Below are 19,345 nucleotides of genomic sequence, written 5' to 3' on the forward strand. Positions count from 1 at the left end.
CACTCATGTATTGTTTAAAGACACTAGCGCCACTGAAACTGCATGATAGTGGATGTGGTCACCTGGTGCACCCTGGATTAGGGGAACAACCTGGACTGAAAAGCAAATTGGAGGCAGAGGAGATCGGTCCACCAGCCCTTTTGAGGACAACAAAAGAGTAATGTTGGCAGAGGGCTTGCAGTCAGAGGTGCCCTAAAGAGCAATAGAAAAGAGTGCTAGCCTCAGAGGCAGGATTATGTGGAATTTAGACCTGCATGGTTTGATTTATCAGCATCCCCATCCTGAAAAGCTAATTAACACACCTCAATGTTTCATGGGATCTTTGTGATCACGAGTGCTCAGAGCCTCAGTTTCACATCTTACCTTGAAGATGGCACCTCTGTTATTACACGGTCCCCTACCATTCAATGGGACTGATTCAGTGTAAACAAAAAAACACAAATTAAACTATAGCCCTTTTAGCTGCAAGGGTAAACTAACAAACATGAACCAAGTAAACACTAATACAAGTAATGCCTGAGGCTGAGTCTCCAGATAATCTTGAACAATAACTGTGAGAGAGATGCAAACTGTTCCTATTAATTAGAAAGGTGGTTGACTCTGAAGAATAATGTTGATTTCAAAGTCAATATTATCCACTATTTCCCTGCTGGTAAAGCCAAATAAGTAAGGGAAGGCTGATCTTAATATGAAGAGCTATTGTGAGAGGAGTCTCATGATGATCTCACCTTTCGGTGTCTCATGTAGGTGGCATATGGGAGAGTACTACTGCTATTTTTTTCCAGTGGGACCCTGATGGACTGGTTGAAAAGGTGTGTCTAGAAAAAATGAGCCATAGGTTTAAAAAATGAATCCCACCCTACCACCTCAAGATCTTTGGAAATAGTTTATCCTCTGGCGTGGTCTTGATCAATTGAGTTCAACACTCATTGTAGCAAAGTTGACTGAACTATAAATATTGGATAAACAAGCTAAAAACTTCTATTCAACAAGTACTGAATTCCGTTGACTTGTCCTACGCTGCCTGAGGGAAGGTTGTACAGTTCTTGACAGCCTTTGTCAAAAAGTGGTAGACTTCCTACGGTGGAGAAGACCTCAGGGTCAAATTGTCAGCAGTCTGTTTTTCAATTACATCTATTTTTAAAACCTTCTCTGGGGAAGATAGTTGTTTAAACAATGCACCGAAACTCTGTAAATGTTTAGTAAATAGGTCACAAAACCATATTTTTTCCATTCCTCTGGTTTGTTGAAACTTTTTTCTGTTGAGTTGCAAGCTGATGAATCCTTCAGGAGTTCATAGAAGAGGGTATCCTACATGGTCACGTCTATTCAAATACTGCCTCTGGTTAAGGGTTTTAGCAGACTGCCGTATTAGAAATCCAAGTGTGGGGAGAAGACAAAAAGATGATTTGCTTTCATCTCAAGAACAAAGTCAAACAGAGAGGCTTTTTCAACTTTCTTAATTCATGAAACATTTATCGTGGAGTCAGATTATATTACAGAGGCATGAATGGGGTCTGTCAGCATTTCTATTACAAACCCTTGTTTTCAGGGTTTGCCAGGAGAGCCTCCAAGGTTCACTTTGAACTGACTTAGCGTTCAAGGTCTTGGCCTGAAAGCACATTTTTCTTCCCAATTAAGAAAAATAAGTTTGAACATTTATATCTTGGAAGAATATTTTAATCCAAAAGCTATGTTAATGCTACGTTAAGGGGAAGTTCAAATGCACAAAAGTGAGGAAAGTCAGAAATAAGTACTCCCAAAGCAAGGTTACCTTAGTTCCTTCCATATTTGTACTGATCTATTGACAGTGGTGCTGTATATGTCGATTCAAAGATGTGCCCAGAGGTGCTGGATCTGCGGGTGCTGAGGATGCAGCAGCACCCCCGGCTTAAAGTGGTTTCCATCATATACAAGGTTTACATTTTGGTTCAATGGCTTTCAGCACCGTCATTATAAAAATTGCTCCAATGCCACTGGGTTTGCCATAATATTTATGTGCAATGTGACAGAATTAATATGATGGGAATCTTAATTTTGTTGTGATTACGTTCCCAACCTTGGCGGTTCACTCGCAGATTTTTTTTTTTTCCTGTTGAAGGGAAGGCTGGTCTTGTGTTTGAAACATGGGCGTGAAAGCTGAGAGATGTAGGTTGTGTTGGGGGGAGGGTGTAAAATGGGGGAACTGAGTCACAAGTCCACCCAATTTAGACTTAATCAATTCTCACCTTTATTTATACAATTTCAGACAGAATTAGTGTTACTTATAGTGTCTGAACATATATTTATGCCAGAAAATAATATCAGACAAAACAGAATAGGTGTAGGGCCCAGATTTCCTAATTCTGGGGCACTGGGAAAGTTAGCTTGTATTTCATGCTGGTTATTGCCTCCTCTGATCTCTTTGTCTGGTCCTTCAGTCCTGTTCCTTCAGTTCCCGGTCCATTGTTTCTCTGATTTGGGCCCTGTTCACTTCTTTTATACATTTTCACATTCCATATTTCTTTTCTCCAATCAGCTTCTATCACAGCCACCCTTTAATTCTTTATGTAACCTGGACATTTTAATTTACCCAACTCCTGCATTCTTTCTGCTGTTTTTCTGCAGTTTTTATATCCTGGGTTTTCTCAGTAAAACATCTCTTCTTGTTACAGGTTTGTATGTTTCTTCCTCAAAACTTCCAGAACAACATTATCTTTGTTCCATCAGCAACAACATCATTTTAAGCAGATTGGCAATTCTGTGTAAAAGAAGAACTGGCAAAACTACACTTATGCCTGCAAGAACTGAGCCTAAGTGTTACCTCATTTAAACTCACCCACTATCCATTATTACAAATTATTAATATCAGTCTATCAAAACTTTTACCCTTACCATTTAACAATTATTCATTTTGACATTTCAATATCATATCCAATATGTATATACCATTATACCTCTTCTGACTCTTTGTGGGGGAGGAGTTACAGAAAACACAATGATTCTTTAGTGTCAACATTTCTTATCTTTTTTAAACATGGGTTTTCAAAGGACTTTTTCATTCAAAGTCCAGTACTGTTTGAGAAACATTACAAAAACCCCCCTTCATTTGAAATTTTCCAATGAATGCATTTTGAGGGGTGTCTCAGTTTCAGGGCCTTGATTTATAGTTGCTTGTGATGGTATCCCAATAGTTGTTTCCTGACACTGCCACAGACTTCCCATGTGACCTGAGACAGGTCACTTAATCACTCTGTACCTTAGTTACTCCACCTGTACAATGGAGATAATACTACTATTTACCTACCTCACAGGGCATCATTTGTAAAGTCCATCCTCTGATGAACAGCATTATGTAAGCACAAGACATTATTTATTTTAATTAATACATATGTTTTCTACTTTAGTGTAGAAAAGTTAGGACTTCCTATTTGGACGTGTAAGGCATATGGTTATTTGAAGAAAGGATGTGTTCATTGGCCCATGAGTATTTCTTTAAGGTGCACTCAGGGATCATAGCATTCTTTCCAAGTCACAAAAGACCAGTGAAAATACCGATGAGTGTTTTGCTGTGTAAACACTTTTCTGAGCGCACTCACCAGTCCCTGTAGGTGCACTTCTTGAAGGCTCTAGAACTCCCAGGAAGGCCAAGAAGTCCTGCATATTTGAATCTCTGTCCATGTAAACAGGTGTAGATATGCTCAGATGTGTATATCTAAAAGATCATAAAGGATTAAATCAGTAAAGAAAATGATGTACTGCACTTACATACCACATTATATTGAATCAATTATAACATTTCTCAACCAGACTTTTCAGCCCTGTAAAGGATGTGCTCTTTGTGGAAGTCTATCGCCCGTGGTATGACATTCTCAGTCCCAAAAGAGTTCAAATTATCAAGGCCTTCAAAATGGTTGAGCAGCACCTTAAAACATGCAGCACAATATTGTTTTCACACTCACATAGATCAAAAATGGCTCAATGGATTTTGTTAAACCAGCAATTAAATACATATCAGGAAACCCAACTGCTGTGGTAAGCAGTTAATGGTCTAACTTAATTCCATAGATGAAAAGAAATGAAGAGCTGGGCTGAAATCTCTATCCGTAACCTGTCCTGTTTTGCCTAGATATGCATCACTCAATAGCAAGGAGAAATTAGAACAGAATTTCACCCATGGCGCTGAATTCCCTGGCTTTTTGCGTGGTGTAAATTAGACCTAAGAAATTATTTGAACTCAGGTTCCTTGTTTCAGTGTTCCATGAGGATTGCTTCAAGGTTACCTATTTTAGCTTCTCCGCTCCAAGAAAATGGCAAAATGCTTTCTGAAGCTACCTTTTCTTTTCTGCTACCCAGGTTTAAAAATAGAAGCATCATCAGGGTCTTTTAAGATCATTCAGATGACTCTAATCCCAGACAGGCAATTAACAGCTATGTTTAGTGAAAGCTAACAGTTTGATAAGCACCAAGGGATGTTTTTCTGTGTTATTTATAAACACTAATTCAAATATAAGTTTAAAGCTTTGAAATGAAAAAGAATATTTATATCCATTTTTATCAACAAATGCTTCACTTTTAATATTTGTTTCCTTTCAGTGAATGCTGCTTCTGTGGTGTTTTTCTTTGATTGTTAGTTTCATGGCAAAGCTACAAAAGAAGAATGTAGTGCACATAAAAGGAAGTGGCTAGCAGCTAGTAATTCAAAGAGAGTGGAGGAAAACCCAGTTTTACTAATTTAAATTTCAAAGATATCAAAAGACTGGTGACTCAGTTTAACAATGAATATGGTATTCTTCATAATTTAGTGCCCCGTGAGGCTCCTGGGCTTTGTACCCAAGGATATTAATACATTCCTTAGGGGGGAACTGGATAAATTTGTTGCTCTTTTAAAACTATGGAATTCTATAATAAACAGTTTGCTCTTTTATTTTTCTCTTGCTGGAGAGACATAGTTTGATGGTCATTGGACTTGTGACAATAATGTCTCAGGAACTTCGGACCCAAATCAGAGAATCTTCCAAAATATTGATGTGGGGATAAGATCTTGTCTTTCTAACAGATCTTGTCTCTCATTATATGGGGCAAAGTACTGTGTTCCAGAGTTTGCCTCTAACACTCTTGTAAATAGAGAGGTTTGGTCAAATATCAGGCATCCTCATTGCTTTCTTGGTGGCAAGAAGTACTGTCAGTAAGCCAGGCACTTTGGTGTAAAGTGCTGGAGTACCAACGATGTTTGCATCTGCTCTATGTAGGGTGGGATCCATGATAGTACTTAGGCACCTAAACCTCTAATGTAGGCACCTCAGTCTCAGATTGAGGTGCCTAAATCCCAGTTTTGGTTCCATTGCAACTCACAAAGCTCTTGTCGAACCCTATAGGCACCTAAACTCACTTGATGTCTAAGTTTTCAGAGTAAAAGTTCCCTCAGTGCTTAAGTTTCTGCCTCCGGGCACTGCTGCCTCACTGTAAGCACCCAGACACTTATCTCCCACCTAGGCCCCAAAGCAATTCACAAACCAGGGAAAGACTAGATATGTTCAGCAACCTAAGTTGTGCGCGGGGCCTGATCTGATAGGCAGACTTTGAGCATGCCTACTGTATCCAGTCCCATTTAAAGTATGACCAGAGGAAGCGGTGGTGGTGTTAGCCTTTTAGCCTCATGGTTAGAGCACTCATCTGGGATGTAGATGATGCAAGTTCAATTCCGATTTCTGCCAGATGGGGAGAATGGATTTGAACAGGGGTCTCCCAGCTATCAGGAGAGTGCTGTAACCATGAGCTATGGGATATTCTTGGGCCTTTTACAATTACTTCTCATACTGTATGGACCAGATTATGCTAATTGCAAAGGCACTCTGCCCTGAAGACACTGCAGAACCACACTGCCTTAGTGGGAGCTCCACAAAAGCCTGTTCTGCAGGACCCCTGCCTAATTCATTCCACTGGGCTCCTCCTCTTAACTCAGTGGGAAATTCACCCCTGGACATAGGGCATTCAAATACTTCTTAACTGGGACTTACACTTCTTGTGCAGGCAGTCTGCATGGGGTGAATTTCACACTGAATGAGACCAGGGTCCTGAGGATATACTAATATACAATCAAATAATTAAAGACCAAAGCAGAATGTGTATGCAAGGGGGAGGCAGTGTTAAGGTTGTGTGTGCCTCATTAATTCACTTTTGAGTGCTCAATTTTGCAAACTTAAGATTTTCTTACCATGGGCTCTGATCCTGAAAATACTTATTACCTCGTGACCTCAATGGGGCTGCTCACTGTAGTAAGCACTATGTTCATCAGTAAGGGTTTGCAGGTGCAGTCATATAGTTTTTATGTATGCAGTTAGAGTACAAATCTTACCACGACTGGGGGTGCTAAAGGGAACAATAAAATGTAAACTCTGAAATATTAGATTAAATATATTAGATTTATTTGCAATTATTATTAGCAATTAAATTTGATCTGCTGATACACTACATATTATGATGAATCTAGTGGCGTTGTTGTAATTACTCTTCAGGGACACTATTTAGAAACACCTTACAAGACCATTGTCTGTTTCATTCATTGGTGATAAAGATTGAGATCTTTCTAGAAGGAAAGTCAAGAAGTGCTCATTCGGGGGGATTGTGTCCACATGTTTCTTGTCTTTTCCTTCTGAATTCCCATGCTTGGGGAAAGATGGATTTTTAAAAATATTAGCATATATATATATATATCAGAGTGCAAGTCACTGCCCTTCATCCTACCAAACAACACATTAATTTAAAGGGGCCAAAGTATATTTTCCATGACTACACTGATGCAAAAAATGCTTTGACATGTAGCTTGACAGTGCCACTAGGACACAAACTAGATTTTGTATTCTCGGAATTCTTCTTCACCAGACTTTTCATGAATATTCGGTTACACTCTTCCCATCTCCTATTATGTTATTATCCAAATTTAATTTATCTCTCACTATCTACCCTGGGGACTGTGTGTAATAATGTTTCTCTGCTAAGAGAGAATTCATAATTGGGTAATGAATATTTAAATTTTCTTTTTTATCAGGGTTTATGGGTGGTGGTTTGATTATTTATAACCCTTTTAAATATATAGGGCCAAATTTTTTGTTGCTGTGTGTCCATTGAAGACAATGGAGTTACACAAGTAGAGCATTAGGCCCATTTTGTGAATCTTTTTCTTCCTATAACTGAAGTTTAGATAATGGAATTTTGTAATGGTTTGTTTTTCTTTTTATTATTGCTATATTTGTATTGCAAAATTTCCATGAGAATAGTACCTTGTTCCAGCAGAGTGCTTTTCAACAGTAGATATCCAAACAGGCAAATATCATTATCCCCATTTTATAGATAGGGAAACTGAGGCACAGAGCAGTGAAGTGATTTGCCCATGGTCACGCAGCAGGTTAGCAGCAGAGCCTAGAATAGTACCTAGGTCTCTTGAGTCCCAAATGAAGTTCCATGTAGATTCATAGATTCATAGATATTTAGGTCAGAAGGGACCATTATGATCATCTAGTCTGACCTCCTGCACAACGCAGGCCACAGAATTTCACCCACCACTCCTACAAAAAAAACCCTCACACCTATATCTGTGCTATTGAAGTCCTCAAATCGTAGTTTAAAGACTTCAAAGAGCAGAGAATCCTCCAGCAAGTGACCTGTGCCCCATGCTACAGAGGAGGGCGAGAAACCTCCAGGGCCTCTTCCAATCTGCCCTGGAGGAAAATTCCTTCCCGACCCCAAATATGGCGATCAGCTAAACCCTGAGCATATGGGCAAGATTCACCAGCCAGATACTACAGAAAATTCTTTCCTGGGTAACTCGGATCTCACCCCATCTAATAGCCCATCACAGGCCATTGGGCCTATTTACCATGAATATTTAATTACCAAAACCAAGTTATCCCATCATACCATCTCCTCCATAAACTTATCGAGTTTAATCTTAAAGCCAGATAGATCTTTTGCCCCCACTGCTTCCCTTGGAAGGCTATTCCAAAACTTCACTCCTCTGATGGTTAGAAACCTTCGTCTAATTTCTAGTCTAAATTTCCCAGTGGCCAGTTTATATCCATTCGTTCTTGTGTCCACATTGGTACTGAGCTTAAATAATTCCTCTCCCTCTCTGGTATTTATCCCTCTGATATATTTATAGAGAGCAATCATATCTCCCCTCAACCTTCTTTTAGTTAGGCTAAACAAGCCAAGCTCCCTGAGTCTCCTTTCATAAGACAAGTTTTCCATTTCTCGGATCATCCTAGTAGCCCTTCTCTGTACCTGTTCCAGTTTGAATTCATTCTTCTTAAACATGGGAGACCAGAACTGCACACAGTATTCCAGGTGAGGTCTCACCAGTGCCTTGTATAACGGTACTAAAACCTCCTTATCCCTACTGGAAATACCTCTCCTGATGCATCCCGAGACCGCATTAGCTTTTTTCACGGCCATATCACATTGGCGGCTCATAGTCATCCTATGATCAACCAATACTCCAAGGTCCTTTTCCTCCTCCGTTACTTCTAATTGATGCGTCCCTACTGGGCAACTGCTGTATTATACTTTTTTTGTGTGCTGTCCTTGTCACAGAGTGGCTGGGCCCAATAAGGGGAGATGGGCCTCAGCCTCACCTGCAACATGCTTAGCTCACCTTCCCAGGTGGGGAGGATGAGTAATAATGAGGTCATGTGACTAACTCAGGCCGGGCCTAGGGGCAAAAGGGAGAGGCGGAGGTTGAGTGGGAGCTTGTAACACTCCAGTTAGGTAGAGCTAGGAGTGTCAGGCAGGACGGAAGTCTGTGAAGCTGCAGCTGGCCTGAGGAAGCAGTAGTTGGTGAGTGCCACGTGGGGAAAAACCAGGCCCTGCAGGAAGTAAAGGGGCTGTTGGGATTATAACCCAGCTCCAGGAAGGAGGACTGAGGACTGGTTGAGTCATGGAACCAGTGACCAGCAGGGTTAAGACGGCCTGAAGTACTGTGTTGTGTATATGTCTGCAGCAAGGGAGTAAGATAACTATAAACTTAATAGAAATTCCATACTATGCATAAAAGTACTTTTTTTCTTTGCAAATTAGCCTAGAGACTAGGACTAACCTCGCTGTGAAAGTTTGTCTTATGAATTTCAACAATTTTTGAGTTATCCATGCCCCAAAGAGTACATTAAAATCTTTCCTCGGTGGAAAACCTGTAATTTTTCACTCTCTCATACTCATGAATGGTTAAACAGAGTTTAAAATTTTCCCCAAATAACAGCATTGGGTTGAGCATAATGATTGTAAATTCAGCTAAAATAAGAATTTCAGATAAAGTGAGCATAAAAATAGAGGGGGTATTATACGGTGTAACCTCAGTAGCAGTTCTTGCTGTTGGTCACATTTACATAAACAAATACTGATTGGTTCCAATGCCAGTAGCAGTAAAATATTGCCCAAAGTGCAGAGTGGTTTCTTAACATGTGATACGTTGCCCAAAACCTTTGGCTATTTTTAATGGAAGGCATTTTAATGCTATTTCCCCTTGGGTCAGTTTGTACTTATTTTTATTAAGATGGGGGATTCTTTTCTCCCCATGGCCCAGCTTACCAACAGGGAAAGCCCTTGAGAAGAACATCCCTCCAAGGTAGGGGAGAGCTCTGGTAAACGCTCCCAGTATAGAAGAGCCAGGTTTCAGAGGAAGGGAGTAGTTTGTTGAGGGTGTGTGGAACTGGAGGGAGGTTAGATCTCTCTGGGAGGGATCAGGCTGGCATAGTGGAGGCAGACTTGGAGACTTTTATGCCAGTCCTCCATCCCCTGAAGACCCAGGTCATCTGTTCCCAGGACGAGGCATTGTAGGTTGCTAACTGCTGACTTCTTTGCCAGTAGGCTGCTTCCCATGTCTGGACAGCACAGGTTGACTAGCTCCTTTCTCCCATCTTGGCCATCTCTTTCCCAGGCAGGAGATATTGTAGTCTGGATGCCTGCTGTCCACAGAGAGCACATGTCAGAAATCTGAGATGACATCTGACCTATACTGTGGGCCTCCCTAGGTCAACTACAGCCTACTGGGGAGGGCAATAGAAGATAATGAATTTTGATTTCACTGCTTTTGGGTTCTTAAGACAGACATTAAAGGTGTATATGTAATTGCCACCGTGTCTGAGTGGATCACAGCTGAGAATACTAGATTCAGGACAAAATGCTGAGAAATCAGACCAATTTACCCCAAACTGGTGGTTATTCTATTATTAAATTATACCAAGCCAGTAACAAAGGTAAACTTCTGTCTCAACACACTGGTTAACAGGAATTCAAAGATGCAGTATCCTTGGGTATTCCAGCCCTTGTCTCACCACCCAGACACTGGACTCTATGAGGAGTGGTTACTGAAAACCGCTTTCATCACATATAGAGTTCTTTAATCCCAAGAGATCAGCCATGGAGCCAGGTCAATATATAACTCAGATGTTACCCAATAATCATGCTGCTGCCAATCCTTTAGTAACTAAAATCTAAAGGTTTATTAATAAAAGAAAAGAAGAGAGTTAATAATGATTAATAGATCGTATACATACAAATAACTGCAAAGTCCTTATATCTGGTTTGTAGCAGTGATGGAATAGACTACTAGTTTGTAAAGTCTCACTGGTAACTTCCAAAGATTGGAAGGTCCTCAATCCATAGTTTGAAATACTCCTTTTTGTTGTAAATCCAGAGTCCAGAGAATCAGAGTGGGAAAAAGGCAAAATGGAAATATCTCAGAGGTCTTTTTTACCCTTTGCCATGTGCCTGGAATTTTACTGTCTCAAACAAAGCTCACAGCCCAGTTTGTGGAAAGTTACTGGCACAAGATGGAGTCCAGGATCACATGAGCATATTGGATGTCCTTACACGGCTTGATGACTCACAGGGGGTGGCCATTGGCCCCTTGGAGGCTGAGGCATCTGCAGGAAGAGCTATCTGGGTGGAATGAGTTTCTTCTGTGGCTCATTGTGAGAGCTAAGTGTTTTTGATGGACCATCAACACAAAGCTGTCTAGCCTTGATGTAAATCTTACCTGGTGGTTGTTACCCAGGAATACTACACGTATAAGATATAAGTCCATAGCCAATATTCATAACTTTAGGTACAGAGATGAAACATGGATTTAACCAGGATAATCATATTTGATATCTTGTAACTTTTCCATTGATCCCTTAGATGATGTACTTCGTACAAGATTTGTTGCAATTGTATAACAATGGCAATATCCATGATATAAATGGACATATTTCAATCATACAGCATCACAGTAATATATATATAAAATCACTACACTTTATTAAATCATTATTGAAGCATTCACTGAAAGCTGGCACTCTGCTTTCCAAAGGACTATAATTGTATGTGTCTAGTTCATTAAAAGTGTTTTGTAAGAGAGCCATTAGCTGACAATATTTTAATGCATCTTTTCTACTAAGCACAATTCTGGAAGCAGATGTGCATCATCACATGTCTTTAAAAAATCTGCTCCTTGTCATGAATGCAGAAGTGCAGTGGCTAATTTTTAGCACGTTGAGTGACGTGCATCTTTGTACATGACAGTAAAATCAAGCTCGGTATTTATAAGGAAATACTGTAATTTACATAACTGTAAATCATTTAATTGTTTTCTCTTTTTTGGTTGATTTCCTAGGGCCTCTGTGCTCAGACTTTCTATGGTCACCTGCATTCCTGTAATCATGCTACATTCAACATGAAGGTAAGTTCTGTGCACGAAGGATAGGTTTCTCATTGTCACCGTGTTATAAAGCTAGAAGTTACCATTATGATCATCTAATTTGCCCTCCTTTATAACACAGGCCATACACCTTCCCTGAAATAATTCCTGTTTGAATTAGAGTGTATCTTTTAGAAAAACATCCCATCTTGATCTTAAAATCTCCATATACCTCTTTTGTAAACAGTCTTCATGAACAGATATTTCCCCCTCATGAAATTGCGTATCTTGTAGGAATGTCTCACGATCCTGTGACAGTTTGTGAAGGCACACATACTGATTATAGTATGTAAAGTTCCCGCTATACGTACAATAATGCTCCATCCCTATGACAAAGCTTAGTTTATTTCTTGCTGTCTCTGAGCCATTCCCCCTCACTGTGACTCAAGTTTGTTACCGTCATTTCACTTCATATCCCACCACTTCTCTAGCAAGTTCCACGTTTCCTCTGAGATTCTTCCTTTCACTGTTTTTGGTCTTTCTTTCTTGGCTAATTTCATGCATTGCCTCAATTTATCAGTGAAGTTTTTATCTAAAGACTCCAGTCTTCCTTGGAAACGTTCACTTTCAAGATTGCCTCATCGAATATTTTTGGCCACTGTCTCTGATTTGCCATCTGTAGCGCTTTCTTCTCCACCTTTTTGTAGAAGTTGAGCCGTGCTCTGAGCAAGCAATGGTCACTACTGGTGTTAAATGATGGCACTACTGAGCTGTCTTGTACAATGCGCCACTTATTGATCAGAATATAGTCAATCTTGTTCTTGTTCTTCACATTGGGTGTGATCATGTCCACCTCCTCTTAGCCTTCTTCTTAAACCAGGTGTTACCAATGAACATTTCTTTCATTTCCACCAAAGTTGCCAGTCATTCTCCTCGTGGATTCCATTCACCAATGCCATACCTTCCAATGAAACTTTCACTTTCTTTCCCTCTTCCAACTTTGGTGTTGAAATCTCCCATTGCGATCGTATATGTGGATTTTTGAGTGAGGGTTTCCTCGAGCTCCTGATAGATTTCTTCCACATTGTCATCTTTGCATGCGCTTGTGGGAAAATAGATCTGAATAATTCTGAGGGTGCTCTTCTTGTTCAGTTGGAGGTGTAGCACCCCAATGCAGGATGACTTAAACTTTCAGGAGATGATTTTTGAAGAATATTCCATGTTGATGATGAAGCCAATTCCTCCAATGGTTCTTGGGCTTTTTCTTTTTCCCAACATGAAGGTACTTTCATCTCTCCATTTCACTTCCATCTCCTTTCTTCATCGTGTTTCACAGAGACCAAGGATGTTGCAGTCTGTCGTTGCCTTCTCCTCCATTACATGGTTTATCGAATCGTTTCTCATCAGTGTCCTTCAGTTATAGGTGCACGCTGAGAAGGCAGTCCTTTTTCTGTCCCCTGAAATTCTTAACAGCCTCTTGTCAACTGAACTCCCTACCACTGTCGTAGAACAGATCGAGGAGCACACAAGGAGTTGGGGCCTGTTTATTTGTGTTGTTTTAGCCATTTCTTCATCCACCCACTTGCTATGCTGTCAGTGGTGCATTTACCTCCTCAACTTAGCTAGCACCCAACCTCAAGAAGGAGGACAACCCTGGGTTGGTAGTCTGACACCCTATAGCATAGTTGAACCTACTGAAGAATACACTCCACTATCCTCATTGTCAGAGAAGCCAGCGTCACTGCTGTGCCACTCTGAGGCATTGAGATAGGATTTTGCAGCAGGCAACATGTGCCAGCTTCTTCAACTCAACAGTACTGCCAGCAATGTTGTACAGTAGCGAAACATGGGCGCTGATGAAGACAGAGGAGCAGCAGCTGTCTGTCATGGAGAGGGCGACGGAAAGAAGAATCCTGGGAATTTCAATCCACAACTGAGTCCCCAGTGAAGTGATCAGACAGCAGAGTGGAGTGCAGGACGTCATTGTTGAGAGCAGGCATAGTAAAATGCAACGGGCCGGGCATATAGTGAGGCTTACTGACAATTGATGGACTGCAGCTGTCGCTGAGTGGTACCCATGGGAACTGAAATGACCACTTGGCCGACCTCCAAAGAGATGGGAAGATTTTATTGTGAAAAGACATGGCCACACATGGAGAAGGAAGGCCAGGTTACGAGAAGAATTGAAGACGTGTTGTGATTGGCGCAATCTATACGAGAACTGAAGGACCAATCAATCAAGGTGAATATTTTATTTGCTTACTTTTCCATAACTACATCACAGCTAATTTATCACCTAAAATGTTCAAGATGGCTTTTTCTCATGCAGGGCTAGGCCCTTTCATTACTTACAAAAATACATACATAAGTGAGGATATAGTTTTGCACATTTCTCTAGAGATTACAGTGCAGACTCAGACTCTCTTCAAAGGCTCTGAGTGAATGGCCCCAAGACACACAAGACTCACCAGAATAACAGATTCCACATAGCTCAGTTAACTAGGGGTGCTGATGTGCCCAATCAGAGGGAGACCCAAGGGAAATTGCACTTGGAGGTAAAATCCCTTCTCTAGGTATTATCGAGGACAGACACTTTGCATAGTGCAGCCTATGCACCCTTCCATGATTGGCTATATCCACTGGCGCAGAATATGGAGGCAGGGTCATGGATGCAGCTCTTCCTTGTCAGTGCACATAAAAGGCAAAATGGGACAGTTTTAAAGGACAATCACTTTACTGTCTGTTCTGCAAAATAGTATTTTTGTTCTGAGTTTTGAAAAATCAGACCCGATATGTATATTTGTGTTCAGCAATTATAGGAAAACAGTACAGTTGCATAATGTAAATTTCACTCAGGCAACTTGAGCTGGCATTGAACTTGAGTATCTTCTCTGTTTTTGTAATACACCTGTATTAAACTGTAAGAATTTGATAAACCGCAACATTTAAAACAAGTTCTCATACAGCACTTTCCAACTTGACAGGCATTTACGTTCTTTGTACCATTATCATACAGTAACTCTGTTTACCTCTGTGGAATTACTTCAGATTCACTGTAACGTAGAGCAAAGTTTGAACCTTGGTGTGTGGGTATAGAAATGCTTGCGTATAAATGGAGGAATGAGTCACCATTCATTGGTGCTTGTTTATAACTGATATTCTCCGCACCTTGCCTGCACTAGATTAAGGGAAAAAATCACAGTAACTAAATTTCCTTCAAACAAATAGTAGTTCTGAAATTATTAATGCCCAAAAGGCTTCATAAAACATACTTCAATAGCAGCACCCATCTTTCGCTCCCCACGCAGAAATGCAACCAGCATTTCTGGTCAGTCTTCCATTGATTTACTGAAGGACAAATAATGTCAGACAGTTCTTATACAAAAACGAAATTTCAATTTTGTTTACCTCTTCAGCAGTCCAGCTTGATGTCAGCTACCATTTAGCTAGGCCAATAATATTGATATTTGATGTCAGTTCTTATTCATTACTGCACCCAAATGATACAAAAGCCAAATCTTTTAGATGTTTCCATAGATGGCCAAATAAAGCCAGGGCTGTCAGACTACAGCTGACAGACGGAAACCAGAAAAGAACGGAATACAAAATCAAACATGGATCTGCTGCTGCTGCTGTTGTTTATGTATTCAGGATGTTCAGTTCTTTGCATAAGCTCAAAGCCAGTCACTTATAAAGGTTACCTAGTAATATCAAATGTGTAATTAGACATGCAGAAGGGCTAATAGGCTCTTTTCCAAGTTTATTGCTGTCTTTATGCATAAGAAATATAATTACACAACTGGGTTACATTCTAAATGCAGATATTAGTATTAGTAGTTGAAAGTTATTAGAAGTAAAAAAAAAATCAAAAACTGAGAAGTGTCCTTATCAAGGCAAAGGGAGAAAGAAATTGCTATTCACTCACAGTGGGGCAGAGAGGAAAGTATGCACCAAAACAGAATTTTCCTCATACAGTTTTTCATTCATTTTGCTGTAGGTAGAGAGATTCAATCAGATGCAGATGTAACTGTAGGAAGACCCTCTGTCACAAGCAGGATTGATTCCAACTCCAGTGGCTAGGGAGCTTCATCTGTGTCCCCATTCCTTTTAGGGGTTCTCTGGGATTCTGTCTCTCTGCCACACAGACTACTCACCACCCCTTTCCCCATCTCACGCCATCAATACTTTGTATAGAATCCCACAGGTAGTGGTTGCCTATCTGAATCATCAAGGTTTGTCGGGCTCAACGGGTAGTGATCAATGGCTCCATGTCTAGTTGGCAGCCGGTATCAAGTGGAGTGCCCCAAGGGTCGGTCCTGGGGCCGGTTTTGTTCAATATCTTCATAAATGATCTGGAGGATGGTGTGGATTGCACCCTCAGCAAGATTGCAGATGACACTAAACTGGGAGGGGAGGTAGATATGCTGGAGGGTAGGGATAGGATACAGAGTGACCTAGACAAATTGGAGGATTGGGCCAAAAGAAATCTGATGAGGTTCCACAAGGACAAGTGCAGAGTCCTGCACTTAGGACGGAAGAATCCCATGCACCACTACAGACTAGGGACCGAATGGCTAGGCAGCAGTTCTGCAGAAAAGGACCTAGGGGTTACAGTGGACGAGAAGCTGGATATGAGTCAACAGTGTGCTCTTGTTGCCAAGAAGGCCAATGGCATTTTGGGATGTATAAGTAGGGGCATTGCCAACAAATCGAGGGACATGATCGTTCCCCTCTATTCGACACTGGTGAGGCCTCATCTGGAGTACTGTGTCCAGTTTTGGGCTCCACACTACAAGAAGGATGTGGAAAAATTGGAAAGAGTCCAGCGGAGCGCAACAAAAATGATTTGGGGACTGGAACACATGACTTATGAGGAGAGGCTGAGGGAACTAGGGATGTTTAGTCTACGGAAGAGAAGAATGAGGGGGGATTTGATAGCTGCTTTCAACTACCTGAAAGGGGGTTCCAAAGAGGATGGCTCTAGACTGTTCTGAGTGGTAGCAGATGACAGAACAAGGAGTAATGGTCTCAAGTTGCAGTGGGGGAGATTTAGGTTGGATATTAGGAAAAACTTTTTCACAAGGAGGGTGGTGAAACACTGGAATGCGTTACCTAGGGAGGTGGTGGAATCTCCTTCCTTAGAAGTTTTTAAGGTCAGGCCTGACAAAGCCCTGGCGGGGATGATTTAATTGGGGATCGGTCCTGCTTTGAGCAGGGGGTTGGACTAGATGACCTCCTGAGGTCCCTTCCAACCCTGATATTCTATGATTCTATGATTCTAAGGTGCAGTCAGAAAAGATGTTCTGAAGCCATCCTAGGAGGATCCATGTCTGAAGCATATATCCAGATCAAATTAAATATTCATGTCATGTAACTCAGAAATCAGATTCTCAAATTATGAGATTAGACTAGAAAAATTCTCTTTGCTAACTCTTCCAAATATCAGAAGCTCCTCAACTTATTCACCTCAGTAACCATCACAGACATCTGCTCTCTTATTCCAGATACTGTAACACAATGTCTTGGAGAGGGATTCTGCATTCTTTCTGTGGAGAAGTCCCTAGATGTATGCCTTTTGTCTTGTTCTGATGATACTCTGAATGTCAGGAAGCCCAAGTTCATCCCTGCAAATTCTTATTGTACTGTATTAGCCTTGCAAACCATAATTCTCTTGCCTTCTAGAGGGGCAAGATGGTCTTAAAATAAAAGCACTTGAATGGGACTCAGGAGATGTGGGTCCCATCCTTAGCTATGCCACAGCTTCCTATGTGACGTTGAGTTCTCCACTCTCTGTTCTATTTCCTTGTCTCAGAGAGGTGTTGTGAAGATAAACATAGCAATGCTTGTAATACAGTTATGGTTCAGCTCAATAGTAGGGTGTCTTAACACCCCCTGGCTGACCTCAGCCTCTGGCTACCCAGTAAATTGTTAATACCAACCTATGAGCAACCCCCAAATATATGAGCTGGGATTTTCATCAGGGCCTAAGGAAATCTGGCACTCAGATCCATTGAGCTGACCACTATGGTGAGGTAGGCCATTGAAATACTTACATTGAAAGATCATCCCTCACTTCTTTATGACAGATTATGTTAATCCAGACACCTTCTTTGCTGAGCACTGATTTAGTACACAACCCCCCTTCAGCTCCGCCTTTTCCCGTAAAACAGAAAACTGTAGTTCTTCCAGTTGATAGTTGCGCTTATATTTTCATCGAAGAAATGTGATCCTGGAAGTTGAGTCTATTTTGGATGAAAATATGAGCATAACTATCAACTAGAAGAACTACATTTTTATTTCTTAATGTGGAAAGGCAGAGCTGAAGGCTTTGAATCTTTTCTCTTTATCCTTTGCACAAAGTTTTGGCATTTTTTCTCAACAAGATTCAATCTACAGAAGTCAGTTCTTTCAAGTTACTTTAGGAATCTTGGATTTAACAAGACTTCCACTCTCCCACAAATTACTAGTTTGTTGAAGGCTTTCACCAGACTTAGTCCTATCAAGACTGATATCTCTAAATGGAATCTTACAAAAATACTTATAGATCAAGGCAACCTCCTTCAATCTCACCCTCCTTTATTGTTTTAGCCATTAAATTCTCTCTCTTTTGCTATTACTTCAGCCAGTAGAGTAGGTGAACTGGAAGTTCCTTGAACTTAATCTCCCATTCTTCCAAGATAAGATCACATCCTCTATACTTTTCCTTCATCCATCACCAAGCTAAAATAACTTTCCATTTGAACCAAGAAATTTCTCTTTGTTCTTCTTTTGTTGTCACATTACAGCAACTCTCTGGTGTTCACAAGAACATCCAGTACCCTTGATAAACAATACTGTTTCTTTGCAAAATGTGTCTCTCTTTCTTCCTAATGGTAAACCCAGTAAAGATCTCCAAACTTGCTAGAAAGTCTTCATCCCACTAAGAAACGGCAAAGAAGCTGACTGTACCATCCATCAGCTCTAAAAACCCTCCTCCTTCAGCTATCTCTACTCTCCGAGCTCGCTCTCTCTCTCACATGGAAGCCTCCGGGAAAGAAAGGAACATAGCTTCTCATAATGAGATTTGTAGAGCCACCTCTTGGGCTTCAATCTTCCCCTTCGCTAAACATTACAAGATTGATGCCTGCTTTTCTGCAGATATTGCCTTCTGGTATCAGGTACTAAAAGCTGCTATGTTTTTCTAACCTGTTTAATACCTTAATTCTCTTCCTTGAATAATGCACTGTTTGATGTATCCCAGTAGTGTTCCATATCCTTGGATCAGTGAGTACACAACAAATGGGAATGGAATAATCCCTTGTCTGTATATTGGTTATCTTGGAATAAATGCACATACCATTGTGGAGGCTGTCTCCATCCTTGCTGTGAATTTTAACTTGTCTCTTTTCTCTGTGGTGTCCAGTGTGATACATAGTTTCTTTGGACCCCCAGGGATCATATACCAGATGCATGCCTCCTAAACAGGTTAAATGGTGCCAACATAAAAATTCCTTAAAAGATGCCTTTTTGTCAAGGATTTATAGATGCTAGTCAGTAGTTTTCCATGTGCTTCTGGAATGGTGAATGCACTTGCTCTGAGAAGAGTAATATAAATTTATTTACCGCTTGCACAGGAATGTCCCATGTTCATTATTTCAATTTTCAATATATTTAATAAAATATTGGCATCTTTTTAAATGAAAAACAGAATTG

General features: G+C 40.7%; 1 protein-coding gene across 5 annotated transcripts in view; it reads left to right on the top strand.

Annotated features, from left to right (window-relative positions):
* SPAG16 (sperm associated antigen 16) overlaps positions 1-19,345 on the top strand; it is a 710,758-nt gene that overhangs the window by 526,644 nt on the left and 164,769 nt on the right. For all 5 annotated transcript variants that reach the window (XM_043524952.1, XM_043524954.1, XM_037912653.2 and 2 more), the window contains one exon: positions 11,630-11,695. In XM_043524952.1, the coding sequence (XP_043380887.1) occupies positions 11,630-11,695 (66 nt within the window). The remainder of the gene's footprint in view (positions 1-11,629; positions 11,696-19,345) is intronic.

The sequence above is a fragment of the Chelonia mydas genome, chromosome 11 (genome assembly GCF_015237465.2).
Source record: "Chelonia mydas isolate rCheMyd1 chromosome 11, rCheMyd1.pri.v2, whole genome shotgun sequence".
In the NCBI taxonomy this organism is placed as follows: Eukaryota; Metazoa; Chordata; order Testudines; family Cheloniidae; genus Chelonia; species Chelonia mydas.